This window comes from Balaenoptera ricei, chromosome 2 (genome assembly GCF_028023285.1).
Source record: "Balaenoptera ricei isolate mBalRic1 chromosome 2, mBalRic1.hap2, whole genome shotgun sequence".
NCBI classification, from domain to species: domain Eukaryota; kingdom Metazoa; phylum Chordata; class Mammalia; order Artiodactyla; family Balaenopteridae; genus Balaenoptera; species Balaenoptera ricei.
Genome location: NC_082640.1, coordinates 60161963 through 60182579, shown reverse-complemented (window position 1 = coordinate 60182579; position 20617 = coordinate 60161963). Strand labels below are relative to the sequence as shown.

General features: G+C 35.1%; 1 protein-coding gene across 1 annotated transcript in view; it reads left to right on the top strand.

Annotated features, from left to right (window-relative positions):
• The window catches only part of ETFA (electron transfer flavoprotein subunit alpha), an 85818-nt gene that overhangs the window by 28856 nt on the left and 36345 nt on the right, over nt 1-20617 (top strand). The window contains exon 9 of the mRNA XM_059915430.1: nt 1586-1668. Within this exon, the coding sequence (XP_059771413.1) occupies nt 1586-1668 (83 nt within the window). The remainder of the gene's footprint in view (nt 1-1585; nt 1669-20617) is intronic.

The following is a 20617-nucleotide window of genomic DNA, read 5'->3' as shown; positions in this document are numbered from 1 at the left end:
TTGAAGAGAGAAGGAAAGATATGAAATTTTATCGATAGCTTAAGAAAGATTGAGAGAATTAAGGCCTATTTATTTAAAGTAAAACCCAGTTAACATGGCTGAGTATTGGTGTTTTTCTCCAGTCATGCAAAACTATAGTAGGACAGGTATGGAAAAGGTGGAAAGATTGCTTAATCAGTAACCAGAGATGGAGGATTTCCACTTGAGTGTGATGGTACAAGAGGAGGGCAAAGAAATTAAAGACATATGCAAAGGAGTGATTAGAGTCACTGATCATAGAAATTAAGCTGGGTAAAGAAAGAAGAGAGAACGTGAGGGGAGAGAGGGACAATGAATAGAATTGTGGATCCCAGTGTGATCAGAGGGTTGTTGGAGTAGGGTACTAAAAAGAGTCAGCTAGAAAGGGGAGGTCACAGAGAGACTTTGGAAATCAAGATTATTGAGGGATATTGCTAATGGAGTTGGGGATATGACCATGGGTAGAGTGAAGGACAAGATGACTGGAGGAGAGTTGCTCAAGGAACTGAGAAGCCAGGTGTCAAAGTCTTCAAGAATTAAGACAAGACTAGTATTGGAGAAAGTGACAAAGACCCATGAAGCTAAAAATCATTGAGGAATGAAGGGGATTGACCTGCTGGTTGATAGATGACACAGCAATATATGGGTGACATAATCTGATGATATGAGATTCGAAGCTGAAGGGTTTTAAGGAGGGAAGAGGGGAAACGTTCTGAGAGTGGCAGTGAGGGCCTGGTGTACCACCTCTAGGTCCAGTGGTATGAAGGTGGTGGCAGACAAAGTGACATCTGCTGGAGAGGGCTGCAGGGGAATCCTTGTCCTCAGGGAACATTTAGACAGATAGGTGGAAGATACAGAGACTTGTGGTTTGCTGGTATCAGGCTGTGAATTCCAGAAATCATAGTGTAAGGTTTCAGGAATTGGGGAGCAGTGGGAGAAGGGTGCAGATTCGGGAGCATGCAGGGCATTGTGGGGATCAGTGTATGGGTTATGAAGGATAACCTTTGAGTCTGGGGCTTGTTGCAGTGACTGATGTAAGTGAAGGGCAGAATGTGATCAGTCCTGACTGACTCATGATAGGTAGTGGAGGTGAGTCTGTGAGTGTTAAGAGGTAGTGAGGAGTATTCACTAGGGCTCCCCCTTTTTGTCCTCTCTAGATGGAGATGAAGAGGACCTGAGGCTCATTGTTGACTCCTGTTGGGAGAGGGGTACCTTTTCTCCAAGTACAGGGCTCCTTTTGACTCCTGCTGAATGAGGATAGAAGGCTAGTTAAATTCTCATTTTTGTTTTTAGATAGAAAATACTGGTTAAGCCTTTATCTTGTGTTATATGTAACTCTTTTCTTTATCTGGTCCTAGGGGTAAAGATATTATAATACCTTTCTTTAAAAGCTGTGAAGTTACGGTGTAAAGGAGCATTATATAATGACATCCCAAACAGGTTATAATGTATGTTTTATGTATGTACTATATCAATGTCTTTTTTTTTTTTTTTTTACTGTTATCAGTGAATATTCCAGCTAGTTGAATAATAGAGCTTAAAAAAATGACAAATATTTTTTCCCTAGTTGGTGCTTCTCGTGCTGCTGTTGATGCTGGCTTTGTTCCCAATGACTTGCAAGTTGGACAGACAGGAAAAATAGTAGCACCAGTAAGTATTGCAATAAAATATGCCATGCAAAATTCTATGGGGATAAGAACTGTATATATTTGTGGAACAATCATCTCAGTGATTGGTGTCCTATTCAGTGTACCTAAGCAGTTAGCCATTACCATGGTGAATGTGTCCTGACAGGTCTGGATTTCTTGGCCTCAGTAAAACACATAGCAGTTCTTAAATCCAGCATTGTTTTTCACATTTTTTAAAGCAGTGGAATACTTTGTCAAATTTATGTCACAACACTAAATATAAAATTGATAGAAGCAGCATTTTATTATTAAATGGATTTTATAAGTTCACGTTAACATTTATTTACCATAAAGCCTATATATTATAAAATCTGTCAGTAAAACTGATGAATCTGTATTAATGAACACAGAATCTCAAAATTGGGAGCTGTGAGTGACAACTGTGGTCTTATATCTTCCTGAACACCTAGTTTATTTCTGTATTATGTCTAGTTGCATGAAATTCAGAAAATTCTTATCCATATGGGTAAGTGATACTAGACTATTCAGTTAAAACTATCCAAAACTTACAAAAGGAATACTTTGGTTTCAAAGTTGAATCACTAACAATATCTAATGATTGTTCACATTTCTTAGATGATTCAGGTTTTCAGTGAATACAATTCTCAGCCAGTTTAAGTCTTTATTGTGTGGAGGAAAATGAATTTTTTTATATATCTCAAAAAATTTTTAATGTATTTCGAAACAGGATATTAAGTCATATCCGTTATAAAAAATCTCATATCTCAGTGCCCTGTTCCATCAGAGGTTCATTCAAAGTTTCAAAATAGGCAAAAAATTTAAGTCTTGCTCTTGAAGTTTGTTTTGAAGAGTGTTCAATCTTCTGCCCATTTTAAAATTGGGTTCTTTGTCTTTTTATTGCTTCTTTATTCACTTTCTTCTGAAGAGCAGAAATTTTTAATTTTTATAAGATCTAATGTATTGATGGTTGTTAATACTTTGTGTGTTATTTAGCTTATTTGAAGTCAGATAAGATCTCAGAATGTAAAATAGTTACTAAATAAACAAAGTCACAAAACCATGTGACCTGCTTGCTTGTGATAACTGCATTAGTCAGGCTGTGAGAGCATTTATTGAGCAAGTAAATTCGAGCCTTCCCTAGCATTTAATGAGGTGTGGCACATAGGTATTTTTTTGGTAGAAATCTTGTTTGTCCTAGTTTACATGAATAGATAATCTTTAGGCTTGAATCTATTTACAAAAGATCAGACCCACAACCTTCCTAATCAATAATACTTCTACAAGAAAGTATGGTGGGAGACAAACTTTTATTTACATTGACTTTTCAGTAACAACACACTTGTTATTAAGTAGGATAGCAGAATGACAGGGAATGACCAGTGGCATCCTTACCTGTGTTGTAAATAAATGTCATACAGTCAGCTTTCTTCAACATTACTGTCATGAATATAGGATTACTGAAATATTTTCATAAGGAATTTAAATACATTAAAGGCTTTGAAGACTTTCTTTAACATAAATCATGTAAGCCCCAGAGATTCTGATTCATTAACTCTGAGTTAGACTTCGACATGTATATATATGTCTACATATTTATTTGTGTCTGTGTGTATTTTTCTTTAAGGCTTTAAAGCTTTTTTGAGATGATCTCAAGTTTACAGAAAACTTTCAAGGACAGAGTAAAAGCCTTTATTTTTGTGGACTATTTGAGAGTAAGTTGCTGAGATGATTCTCCATCATCTCCAAATATGTAGGACATTCTCCTATAAAACCACAATATAACTTTTAAAATTAGGAGACTAACATCAATTTACATTAATACTATCTAATCATCAGACCTTGTTCAGGTTTTGCCAGTTGTCCCAATAATGTCCTATATAGCAAAAGGATGTAGTTCATAATCACATGTTGCATACAGTTGTCATGTGTCCTTCCATCTCAAACAGTTCCTGTCTTACTTTGACTTTCATGACCTTGACACTTTTGAAAAATTATAGGACAGCTATTTTGTAGAATAGAATGTCCCTCAATTTACATTTGTTTGATGTCTCCTCACCATTCAATTTAGGTTATATATACATCTTTGACAGGAATATCACAAAAGTGATATTTCATACTGTCAGATGGTACACAATTTCATTGTGCCTTATTAGATTTTCACTTTGACCATTTGGTTAAATTTTTCATAAGGAATTTAAATATATTAAAGGCTTTGATATCTGTCAAACTTCTCCACTGTAAAGTTATTTTTCCCTTTGTAATTAATAAATGTTTTATGAGGAGGTACTTTGAAATGATATAAATATTCCAGTTCTCCTCACTTTCAGTTTATTTATTTATATTTATTTATTTATAAATGAATGTTAAATAAATAAATATTTATTTATAATAGGACTTATGGGTCCTGTTTTATTCAGTGGGTGAAAATCTGTTGTTATTATTTTAATTGATGTATAAATTGTTCCACATTTGGCCAGTGAGAATCCCTTCAAGGTGGCTTCTGTGTCTTCTTGACATGTTCCCATCATTCTTGGAGGCCTTTCTTACTTACTGACAGAATAAGATGTTCCAGGCTTTTTGTACCTTTCCTATCCCAGCCCTGGCATCAGTCTTTTCTCCAGGGAGTCCTGGTTCCTTTTAGTGAAGAATAGTATGAAGCTGACATCTGGATATTAATTGTGCTTGTTGCTGTTCCCAGGACCCCTCAGTGAAAAAAGCTAGGGAATGTGTGTAGGTATGTATATATGTATGTAGATATACACATATATGTATTCATATACACATACGAACATTTATATCTATTTCACTATCAGTCTATCTACATTGAAAACCATGAGTTCACAGTGACACCACCGATTCCAGTCCAAGGTCAATTCTGACTCTTCCTTTCCCTGTTTGTAATGCCTTTCATTGGCAGTGAAAAACCTGGACCCTGCCAATACGCTAACCTGCACAAATGCTCTCCTTGCCCCACTCAGGCTCCCACACCCTGCACTGAACATTCAGCCCTCCTATGTAGATAACCCTCCCTACCTTGCTTGGACTCTGACACCCTTCTGGATCATTTCTTCCCAAAGTAGTTGTACAGTTTTATATTTCCACCAACTATGTATCTGGGTTCCACTTGCTCCTCATTTTCACCAACATTTGGTATTTTAGCTATTCAGGTGCATGTGTAGTGGTGTACTTTATTGTGGTTTTAATTTGCATTTTCCTGATATCTGTGATGATGAACACTGTTGTGTTACTGGCCACTCAGATATCTTCCATATGAAGTATCTGTTCAGATGTACAGCACCTTTTTTATTGAATTGCTTGTCTTTTTGTTATTGAGTTGTAGAAGTTTTTTTAAAAATCTATTCCAGATATGTTACTTGTCATATATGTTTTGCAAATATTTTCTCCCAATCTGTGGCTTGCTTATTTATTTTAATGGTATCAAGATGAGGAACTTCCCTTCTGTTCCCAATTTGCTGAGAGTTGTTATCATGAATGGTTGTTGAATTTTGTCAAATATTTCTCTGCATCTGTTGAAATAATCATGTTTTTTTTCCTTTATTCTGTTAATTTGGTGAATTACGTTGGTTGATTTTTGAATGTTAAACCACCTTGAGTTACTGTGATAAACCCTACTTGATCATGATATGTTATCCTTTTAATATATTGCTGGTTTTGATTGACTAATATTTTCTTAAAGATTTTTAGGTCTGTCTTTATCAAAATAATCTGTAATTCCCCCCGCCCCCCAATATCTTTGTCTAATTTTGGTATTGGCATTATGCTGGCTTCATAAAATGAGTTGAAAGATATTCCCTTCTGCTGTATTTTCTGAATGAAAAAATCTGTGTAAGATTGGTTTGTGTGTGTGTGGGGGCTGTTTTTACTTTTTGGCTCTTATGAATAATGCAGATAGGAACATTCAGGTACAGGTTTTTGTGTGGACATATGTTTTCATTTCTCTTGGATATGTACCGAGGAGTGGAATTGCTGTTCATATGGTAACTTTATGTTTAACCTTTGAGGAACTGCCAGACTGTTTTGCAGAGCAGCTACACCAACAACGAACCAACTCTTAGCTTTGTTAGTTTTTTTCATTGTTTTCTTTTTATTGATTTTTGCTCTTAATTTTCTTCCTTCTAATTACTTTGGGTTTACCTTGCTCTTAAGGTAGAACTTTACTTTATTAATTTTGTATTTTGCTTGTTTTTAAATGTAAATATTAAAGATATAAATTTCCCTCTAAATAGTACTTTAGATGCATCCCACAAATTTTGATATATTTTCATCATTCATTAAAAAAATTTTCTAATTTAGAAAATTAGGAATGTTTAATTTCTATATATTTGTGATTTTTTTTTCCTAGATAGCTTTCTATTACTGATTTCAAATTTAATTTTGGTGAACATGTCTTTAATATTTCAGTATTAAAATTCATTGAGTCTTTTTTTTTTTTTTTTTTAATGCTATTCTTGTCTGCTTACATTCTTTTTATGTATGTATGTATGTATGTATGTATGTATGGCTGTGTTGGGTCTTCGTTTCTGTGCGAGGGCTTTCTCTAGTTGTGGCAAGCGGGGGCCACTCTTCATCGCGGTGGGGGGGCCACTCTTCATCGCGGTGCGCGGGCCTCTCACTATCGCGGCCTCTCGTTGCCGAGCACAGGCTCCAGACGCGCAAGCTCAGTAGTTGTGGCTCACGGGCCGAGTTGCTCCGCGGCATGTGGGATCTTCCCAGACCAGGGCTCGAACCCGTGTCCCCTGCATTGGCAGGCAGATTCTCAACCACTGCGCCACCAGGGAAACCCTCCATTGAGTCTTATTTTATGGCCTAACAAATGCTCTATCTTGGTGAATATACCTTGTGCACTTGAAAAGAATGTATGTCCTGCCGTTAGACACTACAAGAATAAAGATTAGTGAACTTGAAGATATGGCAGCAAAAACTGTCCAAAATGAAACACAGAAAATTTTGAAAACACAGGAAAAAAAATGGACAGAGCCTTGGTGAGCTACGGGACAACTTTAGGAGGCCTAATATAAGTGTAATTGGAGCAGGAAAACTATTGGAAGAAATAATGACCATAGAGTGTCCAAATTTGATGAAAACTATAAATCCACAGATCTCAGAAGCTCAACAAACCCCAAGAACAGGAAACAGGAACGAAAAAACTACAAGGCATGTAATAGTCAAATTGTTTACAGAATGATAAAAAGAAAAAAAATTTTTTTTCAAAAAGGAAGTCATTTTATTTTTAGTACATTTGCTTTGGAGGGAGAGCCAACTAATTGGAAAGAGTCCATAATTTAACCAACATCAGATCTCCTTGCTGCATTCCCTGTTGAAACTTTTTTTTTCTTTTTCAAATTTTTTTTTTTTTATTTTTCAAATTCTTTTCCCATTTAGGTTATTAGCAGAGTACTGAGCAGGGTTTCCTGTGCTATACAGTAGGTCCTTTTTGGTTATCTGTTTTAAATATAGCAGTGTGTACATGTCAGTCCCAAACTCCCAGTCTGTTCATACCCCCCACCCTTTTCCCCTGGTAACCATAAGTTTGTTCTCTAAGTCTGTGAGTCTGTTTCTGTTTTATAAATAAGTACGTTTGTATCATTTTTTCTTAGATTCTGCATATAAGCGATATCATATGTTATTTGTCTTTCTCTGACTTAACTTCACTTAGTATGCAGCAACAGGTCCATCCATGTTGCTGCAATGGCATTATTTCATTCTTTTTAATGGCTGAGTAATATTCCATTGTATATATGTACCACATCTTCTTTATCCATTCACCTGTCGATGGACATTTAGGTTGCTTCCATGTCTTGACTATTGTAAATAGTGCTGCATTGCACATTGGGGTGCATGTATCTTTTTGAATAATGGTTTTCTCCGGATATATGCCCAGGAGTGGGATTGCTAAATCATATGGTAGCTCTATTTTTAGTTTTTTAAAGAATCTTCATACTGTTCTCCATAGTGGCTGTACCAGTTTATATTCCCACCAACAGTGTGGGAGGGTTCCCTTTTCTCTACACCCTCTCTGACATTCGTTGTTTGTAGAATTTTTGTTGATGGCCATTATGACTGGTATGAGGTGATACCTCATTGTAGTTTTGATGTGCATTTCCCTAATAATTAGCAGTGTTGAGCATCTTTTCATGTGCCTCTTGGCCATCTGTATGTCATAAATGTTAGTTTCCAGATTCACTGACTTTGCAGTTTTCTCCAGTTAATGCAGGTGCTCAGCAAGCACCTTTTATTACTTTAAATGAGAACAAAATGAAGACCTGAAATCTCATGATCAAGAATTGTTTTCTGACGGACAAGCAGAATTGTTTGGTCTATTTTTATGGTTGATATAATTGTATTCAAAACTCATAAACAATGTACATCCACTTCAATGCTGATAAAACGAAATTCTTAAAAGCAGTGAGAGAAAAGTATAAATGAACTCAATATTCCAGTCAAAAAGCAGAGATTACCAGGTGTATAAAAAGCAAGACTCAGCTATATGCTACCTAAAAGAAATATATTTTAGATAGAAAAAAATACACCATACAAATAGTGAGCATAAGAAATCTGGTTAGTCTTTTTTAATATCAGATAAAGCAAACTTCAAGACAATGAGTACTGCCAAGCGTAAAGAGGCCATTATGTAATGATAAAAGGATCAATTTATCAGAAAGAACGATCATGAATGTGTAACTGCCCAATAACAGAATTTCAGAATACATCAGGCAAAATCTGACAGAACTAAAGTGAGGAATGCAAATCCGTAATTATAGTTGGAGGTTTTAATACCTTTTCCCAGTAATTGATAGAATAACTAGACGAAAAATTTCAGTAAGGACATAAAACATCTAGACCAGGGGACGGCAAGCTATCTGTAAATCACATAGGAAGTATTTTTGGTTTAATTGGCCATAGTCTCTGTTGTAACTACTTAACTCTTCTGTTGTAGAGCAGAAGCAGCCATAGACTTGTAAGTAAGTGAATGAGTTGTATTCCATTACAACTTTATGTACAAAAACAGATGGAGGTCCAGATTTGGCCTGTTGACGTAGAACGCTATGCCACATTTTTATTCTCTACTTTTATTCTAGGACTCCAGTTGCACATATTCTAGATATCTTTATATTCTTCTGTAGGTTACTTAAGTTCTGTTCATTCTTTTTCATGGTTTTTTTCCCCTCTCTTCTTCAAATTGAATAATTTTATTGGTCTATCTTCAAGGTTACTGACTCTTTTGTAATTTCTAATATACTATTAAACCCATCTAGGAAATTTCTGATTTTGTATTTCTTAGTTCTAAATTTTCATTTGGTTCTTTTTATAGTTTCATTTCTCTGCTGAGATTTCTTATCTGTGCAGTCATTGCAGGTATCTTCCTTTACCATACTTGTAATAGCTGCTTTTAAATCCTTGTGTACTAATTCCAAGTTCTGGGTTATTTCAGGGTTGATGTCCTTTGATTGTATTTTCACACTTTCCTGTTTCATTATGTGTGTAGTACAATGGTTCTCAAATTTTTTATCTTAGGGCTCCTTACTTTTAAAATTTATTTAGGGCTCTCAGAGCTTTTGTTTATTTGGGTTATATCTATTGATATTTCTTATATTAGAAATTCAAACTGAGAAAATTTTTAAATATTTATTATTTTGAAAATAACAACAGTAAAGCCATTTATTTTAATATAAATAACATTTTAGTGAAAATAACTGTCTTCCAAAACAAAAGAAATTTAATGAGAATAATGGTATTTTTTTACATTTTTGACTTGATATCTGGCTTAGTAGAAAACTGCTAGATTCTCATTTCTGCTAACTGTGTGTTGTTTTATATAGGTTTGATTGAAGTATATGAAGAAAATCCAGCATCACACAGCTATATAGAAAGAAAGGAGTATTTTAATAGCCTTTTCATAAAATTGTAGATATTCTTCTTTTACACTACATCAGAACTTGACAAGTAGTAAATTCTTAAAGGGTATTATTGGCAGTGTGGAATCTGAAACCATATCAATGAACTTTTCATACCCTTACATTAAAATCTGTTGGTCTGTATTGTGCTTTGAATGGATCTTTCACTATCCTGTAACATTTAGAAAATAACCTTTAGTGAGTTTTATAGATCTTTCAAATGTTGAAACATTTTATCAATATCAAAACATTACCTTCATCAGTATCACCACTCATCTCATTAGAGGAGTCTTTACAGCTCATATTCATGGATACAAGTTTTTAAAAAATTCTAATTATAAACTTAATTCACAAATTTTGTCCTTGGCAACAAAAACTTTGTTTTCTAGGAATTGATAAACTCACCTCATTCATTTTCAATAAAATGTCTGCCAAAAGTCCAAATATCTATCAGTTGTTCTTTGAAGTGGAAATGGTGATCCACGAAAACATGGGTGGTTTACTCAAACCATCACACGAGCCACTTTCCTCAAGACAATCATTGTGCTTTCGTATGCAGTGGGAGTACTTTGCAGACTTCGTGATTTGTCACACAGAATACTAAAAAGATGTGTACTCAAAGATCAAGATTTAATAAAACTAATAATTTTTACTACTTCATCAAGGACGTTGTTAAGTGAAACCAGGTTTTCTTTTTCTTTTTTTTTTAAACTGTATGTGTGGCACGAAGAATGCAGTGACAACCAGTACAGTTTGGTGCAACTGTCTTGCTTAATGCTAAGGCAGCAGTTTTACCCACTGTTATTTTTACATCATCATTGCAAAAGTCAATACAGTTTTTCTAGGATAAACCATGAGATCCAAAAAAGCTAGTTAATACTTTGAGTTTTTCAGTACCACTTTTGTTTGTTGCCAAGCATTCATATAAAGGAATTCTTCAGTATTTAGTTGTTATTGATACTGGACAAATACAATTAAAACACAAAACCCAACTATATAGATTTGTCTGTTTGTTAGGCAAAAGTACAATTTTGCAGATGATTTATTAACTTAATATTCATGTTTACAGTTAAATCTTTTATTCAGCAAGTTCCTGTATCATTGGAATGTGGCAGTGCCATAGTTTCTTTCACTGATTTTTCATCTAGCAGGCATTTAGCAAGGTCACCTTTATTAGTCTTTTAGCAACTGTGCTTGTCTAGCCAATGAAATATGATAACTTAACCCATATGATGCTTCAGTGACTTTTTCCTTTCTGGTTTGAAAAGCTGAACAATTTTTTACTTTTAAACTCATCACATCTATGTTAAAAATAAAACATTCAATTAATTTTTCTCTAAACGGAATTATTTTCAAAATGGCCATCATTGCTGTTGCAAAAGACACAGTAACGTAAATTATTAACATCTCTGAAGCCAAGAGAAAGATAACTTTCATCGTACTTTCACTTATTTTTAATTTTACACAATATTTTTTACAATAGATTCCTCTTTTCCATAAGTTAGAGGTCTCTGTTAACAGTTTCATCTTTATCAGCATCTTTTGATGTAGATGTTGGTGCTGTGGGTTGGGAAAGTGAGTCTTCTGTATTTTAGTATAAATATTAGCAAAATCTAAAATTATAGTTTTAGATAAATTTTAAAATATATAAAAATTTACAAAAAATTTGTTATTGCCATATAAGGTAACAAAATGTACTTCTTGTTGTGTTTCCTTGTAGGCACAGGAAAATCTTTGGGATTCCAAATATCCATTTATTGGATGATAATGAGGTTACAGAAATTACAACTATAAGAGCACAAGCTACTGTACTGAGAACAAACTGAGTTAATCTCTCTAAACATACATATTTATACTTAAAACCTACTACTTTAAACATTTTTAGGTAACACAGAAATACAGATGCATACCTTCTGGTAGTTATCAGAGAGATGATTTCCTCAAACAGTCATGTAGCCACTGGAGAACTGCACTGTAGTATTGTGATAGAATGAGAGAGAAAAGGACAAATAACATTTTAATATTACTATGAAAATATTTTTGACCTTGCAGACCCCTGAAAGGGTCTTGGGACTTACAGGAATATGCAGATCATATTTTAAGAATCACTGGCCTAGTACTTTTGAATCATATTATGCACATTGAATAATATGTGTAGAGATTATGGATTCTGTTATATTTCTATTGAGAATATTCATTTTTGTTTTAGCAGGCAATTAATTTGGCTGCACTCAAACCTCAAATTCTCTTCTCTTTTAGCCTAGGCAACTGGCTTAGAGGCTACCTGACACATGTCCAGTGTGTGGGTGGGTGTGGTCAACCAGAGTTTTGAGCAAAATATGTATGCAGAGTTTGTGGTTGTCCCTCTGGAATATTTTCCTCACCTTCGAGCTTATGTTGCAGTCATAAATACTGTCTTGTTTGTTCCCTCCACTAATAAGACTGCAGGTTTCTATCTAAAGTGGCTGCTTTCTGAGGGGCTTTTATTCCCCTTGTGGGAGATCTGCAAATGTCCCAAGGGAAGAAGTAGAGGTGTATGGTGGGCTCTTTTCATTGTGCTTCCCTCCCCTACAGAATTCTGGCTTCTTAAGTGTCACCTATCTTGGTTGTTCTCCAACGTATTTAAACAGTTGCTGCTTTTATTTTAACCAGGATTCACAGTTTTTCTCTGCAAGAGGGGGTTAGTCTGATACAAACTATTCTCAGGGCCATAAGCAGAAGTCCTGAGGCCTAGAATTGAGCACATTACTTCATGTGTGCTCTGACTAGTACAGAGTTGGATTATTATCTTCCTAAATAATATTTTAATTAGTGCTACTTAATATTGCATTAGGTTCTTGGCAGCCAGATCCTACTGTTGGCGTTTGAAGACATCCAAAATCTCTCTTTTCCTTCCTCCATATTTTATTGTCTGCTGTTAAACTGTGTCTTCCTTGTCTAGTAATAATGCAGTGTTTCTTAGTGTTTAAAGCTGAACAAAGTACTTTCAGTTATCTTTATTAAATTTGGGTCTGTGTTGTCTTACCACTGAAACCTCCTGAATCTTTTAAAGCTTGATTTGTTTTCATTCATATTCCTTTTAACTTTATATTATTTGAAGATCCTATGTTGTATTTTGTTGCCATTTTGTTACAGCTATGGAAAGCATCATCATAGTTCTCTCTGATGATGAATAGTAAGAAGTTCCTTATTTCAAGTAAGGGGACACTTAAAGGCAAATTTTGTTATTTCACAAAATAATTTTACTTTTCTTATCAATTTTTTAAGAAAATATCTAATACCCCAGAGATGCTATGAATTTAGTTATACTTTTAAATACATTTTTATATTATCATTCACAGCAGTTGACATGTACATATGGAAGATTATTGAACATTTATTTATATGGAACAATCTGGTATGTTTATGGATTCATGCTCCCTGCAAGAATTCAGACCCAGTTATGGGGAGCCACTAGTCTGTAGCTTACTGTTGCAACAAAGACTTCTATTCCTTTTTTTTTTTAATTAACTTTTTATTTGGAAATAATTTCAAACTTATAAAAATTTGAAAATTAAAAATAATACAGTATATGTGTATGTGTACACATACACACACAATTTTTTTCTGAACTATTTGATAGTAAGATCATGACCTGTAAATACTTCAATGTGTATTTCCAAAGAGTAGAAATAGTCTCTTACACAAACGAATATGAAAACAACCATACAAAATCTATAGAATGCAGCATAAGCAGTTGTTAGAGGGAAGTTCATAGTGATACAGGCCTGCCTCAGAAAACAAGAAAAATCTCAAGTAAACAACCTAACCTACCACCTAAAAGAATTAGAAAAAGAATAACAAACAAAACCTAAAACCGGCAGAAGGAAGCAAAGAATAAAGATCAGGGAGGAAATAAATAAAAAAGATTAAAAAAACGATAGGAAAAAATCAACAAAACCAAGAGCTTGTTCTTTGAAAGAGTGAACAAAATTGACAAACCTCTGTCCAGACTCACCAAGAAGAAAAGAGAGAGATCCCAAATAAACAAAATAAGAAATAAAAAAGGAGAAATCTCAGCCGATACCGCAGAAGTACAAAAAACCGTAAGGGAATACTATGAACAATTATGTACCAAGAAATTTGACAACCTAGAAGAAGTGGACAACTTTCTAGAAACATACAGCCCACCCAAAATTGAATCAAAAAGAAACATAATTTGAACAGACTGATCACTAGAAGTGAAATAGAATCTGTAATAAAAAAAAAACTTCCTACAAACAAAAGCCCAGGACCAGATGGCTTCACAGGCACATTCTACCAAACATACAAAGAAGAACTTACACTGATTCTTCTCAAACTCTTCCAAAAGATTGAAAAGGAGGGAACACTCCCAAAGACATTCTATGAAGCCACCATCACTCTGATACCAAAACCAAAGACACCACCAAGAAAGAAAATTACAGGCCATATCTTTGATGAATATAGATGCAAAATTTCTCAACAAAATATTAGCAAACTGAATCCAACAACACATAAAGATCATATACTGCAACCTGCATATTCATCCCAGGTTCACAAGGATGGTTCAAGATACGCAAATCAATGTAATATACCACATTAACAAAAGAAAAGTAAAAAGCCACATGATCATCTCAATAGATGCAGAAAAAGCATTTGACAAAATTCAACATCCATTCATGATAAAAACTGTTACCAAAGTGGGAATAGAGGGAACATATCTCAACATAATAAATGCCATTTATGACAAACCCACAGCCAATATAATACTCAAGGGTGAAAAGTTGAACACCTTCCCACTAAAATCTGGAACAGGACAGGGATGCCCACTCTCACCACTTCTCTTCAACATAATATTGGAAGTCTTAGCCATAGCAGTCAGACAAGAAAAAGAAATAAAAGGTATCCAAATTGGAAGGGAAGAGCTAATATTGTCACTGTATGCAGATGACATACTGTATATAGAAAACCCTAAAGACTCCACACAAAAACTACTAGATCTAATAAATGAATTCAGCAAAGTAGCAGGATACAAGATTAACATTCAGAAGTTGGTTGCATTCCTTTACACTAACAATGAAATACCAGAAAGGGAACGTGAAAAAAAAAATACCTTTTAAAATCGCACCTGAAAAAATATAATACATAGGAATAACCTGATCAAGGAGGTGAAAGACTTATATGCTGAGAACTATAAAACGTTAATAAAGGAAATAAAAGAGGATTCAAAGAAATGGAAAGATACCGCATGCTCTTGGATTGGAAGAATTAATATTGTTAAAATGGCAATACTACCCAAAGCAATCTACAGATTTAATGTGATCCCTATCAAATTACTCATGACATTTTTCACAGAACTAGAACAGATAATTCAAACTTTTGTATGGAGCCATAAAAGACCCAGAATTGCTAGAGCAATCCTGAGGAAAAAAAACAAAGCAGGAGGCATAACCCTCCCAGACTTCAGACAATACTACAAAGCTACAGAAATCAAAACAGGCATACAGATCAATGGAACAGAATAGAGAGCCCAGAAATAAACCCACACACCTATGGTCAATTAATCTTTGACAAAGGAGGCAAGAATATAAAATGGGAAAAAAAACAGTCTCTTCAGCAAGTGGTGCTGGAAAAGTTGGACAGCTGCATGTAAATCAATGAAGTTAGAACACCCTCACACCATGCACGGAAATAAACTCAAAATGGCTTAAAGACTTAAACATAAGACGTGACACCATAAAACTCCTAGAAGAAAGCATAGGCAAAACATTCTTTAACATAAATCATACCAAAGTTTTCTTAGGTCAATCTCCCAAGGCAATAGAAATAAAAACAAAAACAAAGGGCACCTAATCAAACTTACAAGCTTTTACACAGCAAAGGAAACCATAAAAAACAAACAAAAAAACCCGAAAAGGCAACCCTCAGAATGGGAGAAAATATTTGCAAATTAAGCAGATATTAAGCCCAAAAAGGCTTAATCTCCAAAGTATACAAAGAGCTCATACAACTCCATGACAAAAAACCAAACAACCCAACTGAAAAATGGGCAGAGGACCTTAATAGACGTTTTTCCAAAGAAGGCTTACAGATGACCAGTAGGCACATGAAAAGATGCTCAACATCACTGATTAATAGAGAAATGCAAATCAAAACTACAATGAGGTACCACCTCACACTGGTCAGAATGGCCATCATTAAAAAGTCTATAAATAACAAATGTTGGAGAGGCTGTGGAGAAAAGGGAACCCTCCTACACTGTTGGTGGGAATGTAAGTTGGTACAGCCACTATGGAGAACAGTATGGGGGTTCCTCAGGAAACTAAAAATAGAATTACCATGTAATTCAGCAATCCCATTCCTGGGAATATACCCAGACAAAACTATAATTCGAAAAGATACATGCACCCCTATGTTCATAGCAGCACTGTTCACAATAGCCAAAACATGGAAACAACTAAATGTCCATTGACAGATGAATGGATAAAGAAGATGTGGTACATATATACAATGGAATACTACTCAGCCATAAAAAAGAATGAAATAATGCCATTTTCGGCAACATGGATGCAATTAGAGATTATCATATTAAGTGAAGTAAAAGTCAGAATGAGAAAGACAAACACCATGTGATATTACTTATATGTGGAATCTAAAATATGGCACAAATGAACCTATCTACAAAATAGAAATAGACAGACATAGAGAACAGACTTGTGGTTGCCAAGGGGGAGGGGGGGAGGGAGAGGGATGGACTGGGAGTTTGGGGTTGGTAGATGCAAACAATTACATTTAGAATGGATAAACAACAAGGTCCTAATGTATAGCACAGGGAACTAAATATCCTGTGATAAACCATAATGGAAAAAATATTTTTAAAAATGTGTACATGTTATAACTGAGTCATTTTGCTGTATAGCAGAGATTGGCACAGCATTGTAAATCAACATACTTCAATAAAAAAAGAAAAAAAAAAGAAATAGTCTCTTACATAGCCGAAGTACAGTTTACATTCCACATCTGGATTTTGTCAGTTTATATTCCAATTCCAGTTTTCCATATTCTAATGGAATATTCCTATTTTATTAGCCTGTCAATGTTCATGATAGTATATTTCCCCTCTCAGTACAGCATCTAGTTTAGGGCCAAGTATTGCATTTAGTTGTCATATCTCTTTAGTCTTTGGTTGTGGTAAGGGGTGGTTCTCAGTTCTTATTTAACCTCATCTTAGGCAGGTCCTCTGCACCTGGGCCTCAGAGATAGGGATTTCTTAGTGTTCCTGCTCTGACTTTCCACCCCCATACCCGTCACAGCCAAACTCTGCCTTGTGTCTCTTGGGGTGAGATGGGGGGGTGGCTGGATAGCAATTTGAGTGGTCTTGAGAAAATTCAGGTGGAGGGTAAACAAAGGTTGGAGATATATGTTGAAACTAGGAGAGAGATTTTAAAGAAAATAAATTCTGTATGGCCCTGTCCATTTGTTAGACCTGGGCTGCCAATTTGGCACTAGGTTTTCTAGAAGCCAGTTCATATTGGGAGACATGATCAGTGTCTTCATTTACATTGTCCCTAAGGTAAAAACAAACTAATTACACATGGGAAGCATAATTTGGCCTGGTATCAAGATCAGAGAAATACATTTATCCCTTGAGCCCTTATAAAGAGGACACGATTGATTAACATCCTCAACAATATCCTTATTATAAATAGGACAGTGGTTTCATAGGGCAGGTTTTTTAAAAAAATAGTGTTTTTCAGTGTCAGCCAATTGCCTAATATTTAAGTGCACTTCTGTAAGGAGTCAAAATTATTTGCTTTTGGGCCTGTAGGTCTCGCTAGGATAAAATTTCAGAGTAGTGGTTTCGTTGTAGAACCCTTCTTCATATGAAATCTTATCAGAAAGCTCCATACATAACATAAGAAAAAGTGGGATTGAAGTGGGGCCATGTACCTGGAGTGCTACTAACTCAGCTTTCTCCCTTTCTCAGTATTCTGAGGGATTTTCTATGGCACCTTTGCAGAGTGATTAGAGCCCTGAGCACATTTTGAAAATCAGTTGTCCAGAAAAAATTGGTGGATTGCATAGCCTCAGTCAGTTTTCCACAAGTATATCTACCTGAACTGAATTTTGATTTGTTAGTATATATCAACTACATTATTTTATATTGTATCAATTTTTTAAACCCCTTATTTAGTATCATTTCCCTTATTCTTGGGCACTGACCTTTCCTTCTGCTTCACAAGTCAACTTATTGTCCTCTCTATGAAAGCAAAAAACAATACAAAACAAAAACCCAGGTTACCTATATGTATCAGAGAAAGAGGTGGCCCTTTTCTTATTTAATACTAATATGTCTACCTGGCGTTGGATCCCATCACTTCTTACCTCCTTTGAGATAGTATTCCATTAATTACCCCCATACTTTGGGTCCAGGGCACCTCTCTACTGGCTGCTATTTATTTATTTATTTTATTTTTATTTATTTATTTATTTGGCTGCCTTTGGGTCTTCATTGCTGCATGCGGGCTTTCTCTAGTTGTGGCTAGCAGGGGCTACTCTTCGTTGTGGTGCACGGGCTTCTCGTTGCAGTGGCGTCTCTTGTTGAGGAGCACGGGCTCTAGGCACACAGGCTTCAGTAGTTGTGGCTAGCAGGTTCTAGAGCGCAGGCTCAGGAATTGTGGCGCACAGTCTTAGTTGCTCCGCGGCATGTGAGATCTTCCTGGACCAGGGATCGAACCCATGTCCCCTGCATTGGCAGGCAGATTCTTAACCATTGTGTCACCAGGGAAGTCCCTGGCTGCTATTTTATAACCTTAAAAAAGGAAAATTATTCATCTACCCACCCAGCGGCTCTTTTTCCCTGCTAGCTACCACCCTGTTTATCTCTCTTGCTAGGGTAAGCTTGAAAAATTAGCTTATGTTTACTAAATTCATTTGTTTCCCATTCTTTTCTTTTTATTTAAAAAATATATATGTAAATATATATATTTATATGTAAAATAATACAGTAAACACCTACGTTTTTACCACCAAATTTAAAAAGCAGTATTACAATTGAAAACCCCTGTAACTCTTCGTTTAATGCATATCCTTCCCTCCCCTCAAACGTAACCATTACCCTAAATTTGATGATTATTTTTTCAATGCATTTCATTTTTACTTTTACTGTATATCGACAGATCCCTAAACAGTATATAGCTGAACTTTTCAACTTGAGTGCCGTGGATGATTTACTGTTTGCCAAGATGTTGATCCTCTCAGTCTTTGGAAGAGTAAATATTATGACTAGCCTTGTTCATTTAGCCTAGTGTACCATACAAATATTACTATTTTCTGTGTGCCATGATATAAATAAGTTGGGAAGCACTGATACATAATACTGTTTTGTATATTTTTTAAACTTTATGTTAATAATAGCATGCTGTTTTTTTGTTGTTAACATCCGTCACCATATATTGTTATAGAATTTTTTTCTTCTGGTGAGTACTTTTAGGATTTACTCTTGTAGCAACTTTCATATATGCAATACAATATCATTAACTATAGTCACCATGCTGTGCATTACATCCCCATGACTCATTTATTTTATAACTGGAAGTTGGTGCCTTTTTGACTCCCTTCGCTCATTTTGCCCACCCTCTGACCCTTCCTCCCCACCCCCAGCAACCACCAATCTGTTCTCCATATCAATGAGCTTAGAGTTTTTTTGTTTGTCTTTGTAGATTCCACATTAAGTGAGATCACATGGTATTTGTCTTTCTCTTATTTCATTTATCATAACGCCCTCAAGGTGGCAAGATTTCATTCTTTTTTATGGCAGAATAGTATTCCATTGTATATATAAACACGCCATATTTTCTTTATCCATTTATCCATTGGTGGATACTTAGGTTGTTGCCGTATCTTGGCTATTGTAAATAATGCTGCAATGAGTATCTTTTCAAGGTAGTGTTTTTGTGTTCTTTGAATAAAAATCCAGAAGTGGAATTGCTGGATCGTATGGTAGTTCTGTTTTTAATTTTGTTCTCCATAGTGGCTGTGCCAATTTACATTCCTATCAACAGTGCACAAGGGCTCCCTTTTCTCCACACCCTAGCCAGCATTTGTCATCTCTTGGGTTTTTGTTTGTTTGTTTGTTTTGTTTTGTTTTTGATAGTAGCCATTTCTAACAGTGTGAGGTGCTATCTCATTGTGGTTTTGTTTTGCAGTTCTCTGATGATTAGCAACATTAAGTATCTTTTCATGTACCTGTTAGCCATCTTCTGTGTGGCTTCTTTGGGAAGAATGTCTGTTCATATCCTCAGCCCATTTTTTTAATTGGTTTCTTTTTTTTTTTTTTTTTTTTTTGCTATTGAGGTGTGTGAGTTGTTTACATGTTTTGGATATTAACCCCTTATTGAATATATGATTTGCAAATATTTTCTTCCATTCAGTATGTAACCTTTTCATTTTTATGATGGTTTCCTTTGCTGCACAGAAGCCTTTTAGTTTGATATAGTCCCACTTGTTTATTTTTGCTTTTATTGCCTTTGGTGTCAAATCCAAAAGACCATCACCAAGACTAATGTCAAGGAGCTTACCACCTATGTTTTCTAAACGTTTTATGGTTTCAGGTCTTATTCGAGTCTTTAATCCATGTTGATTTGATTTTTGTGTATGGTTTAAGATAGTGATCCAGTTTCATTCTTTTGCCTGTGGCTGTCCAGTCTTCCCAGCACCATTTATTGAAGAGATTGTCCTTTCCCCATTGTATGTTCTTGGCTCCTTCCTCGTAAATTAATTGACCATATGTGAATGGGTTTATTTCTGGGTTCTCTGCTCTGTTGCATTGATCTATATGTCTGTCTTATGTCAGGACCATACTGTTTAGATTACTATAGCTTTGTAATATAGTTTTAAATTATATTACATATTTCTGATATGGTGCCTCCAGCTTTTTTATTCTTTTTCAAGATTACTTTAGCTATTCAAGGTCTATTTTGGTTTCATACACATTTTAGGATTGTCCTAATTCTGTGAAAAATGTCATTGGAA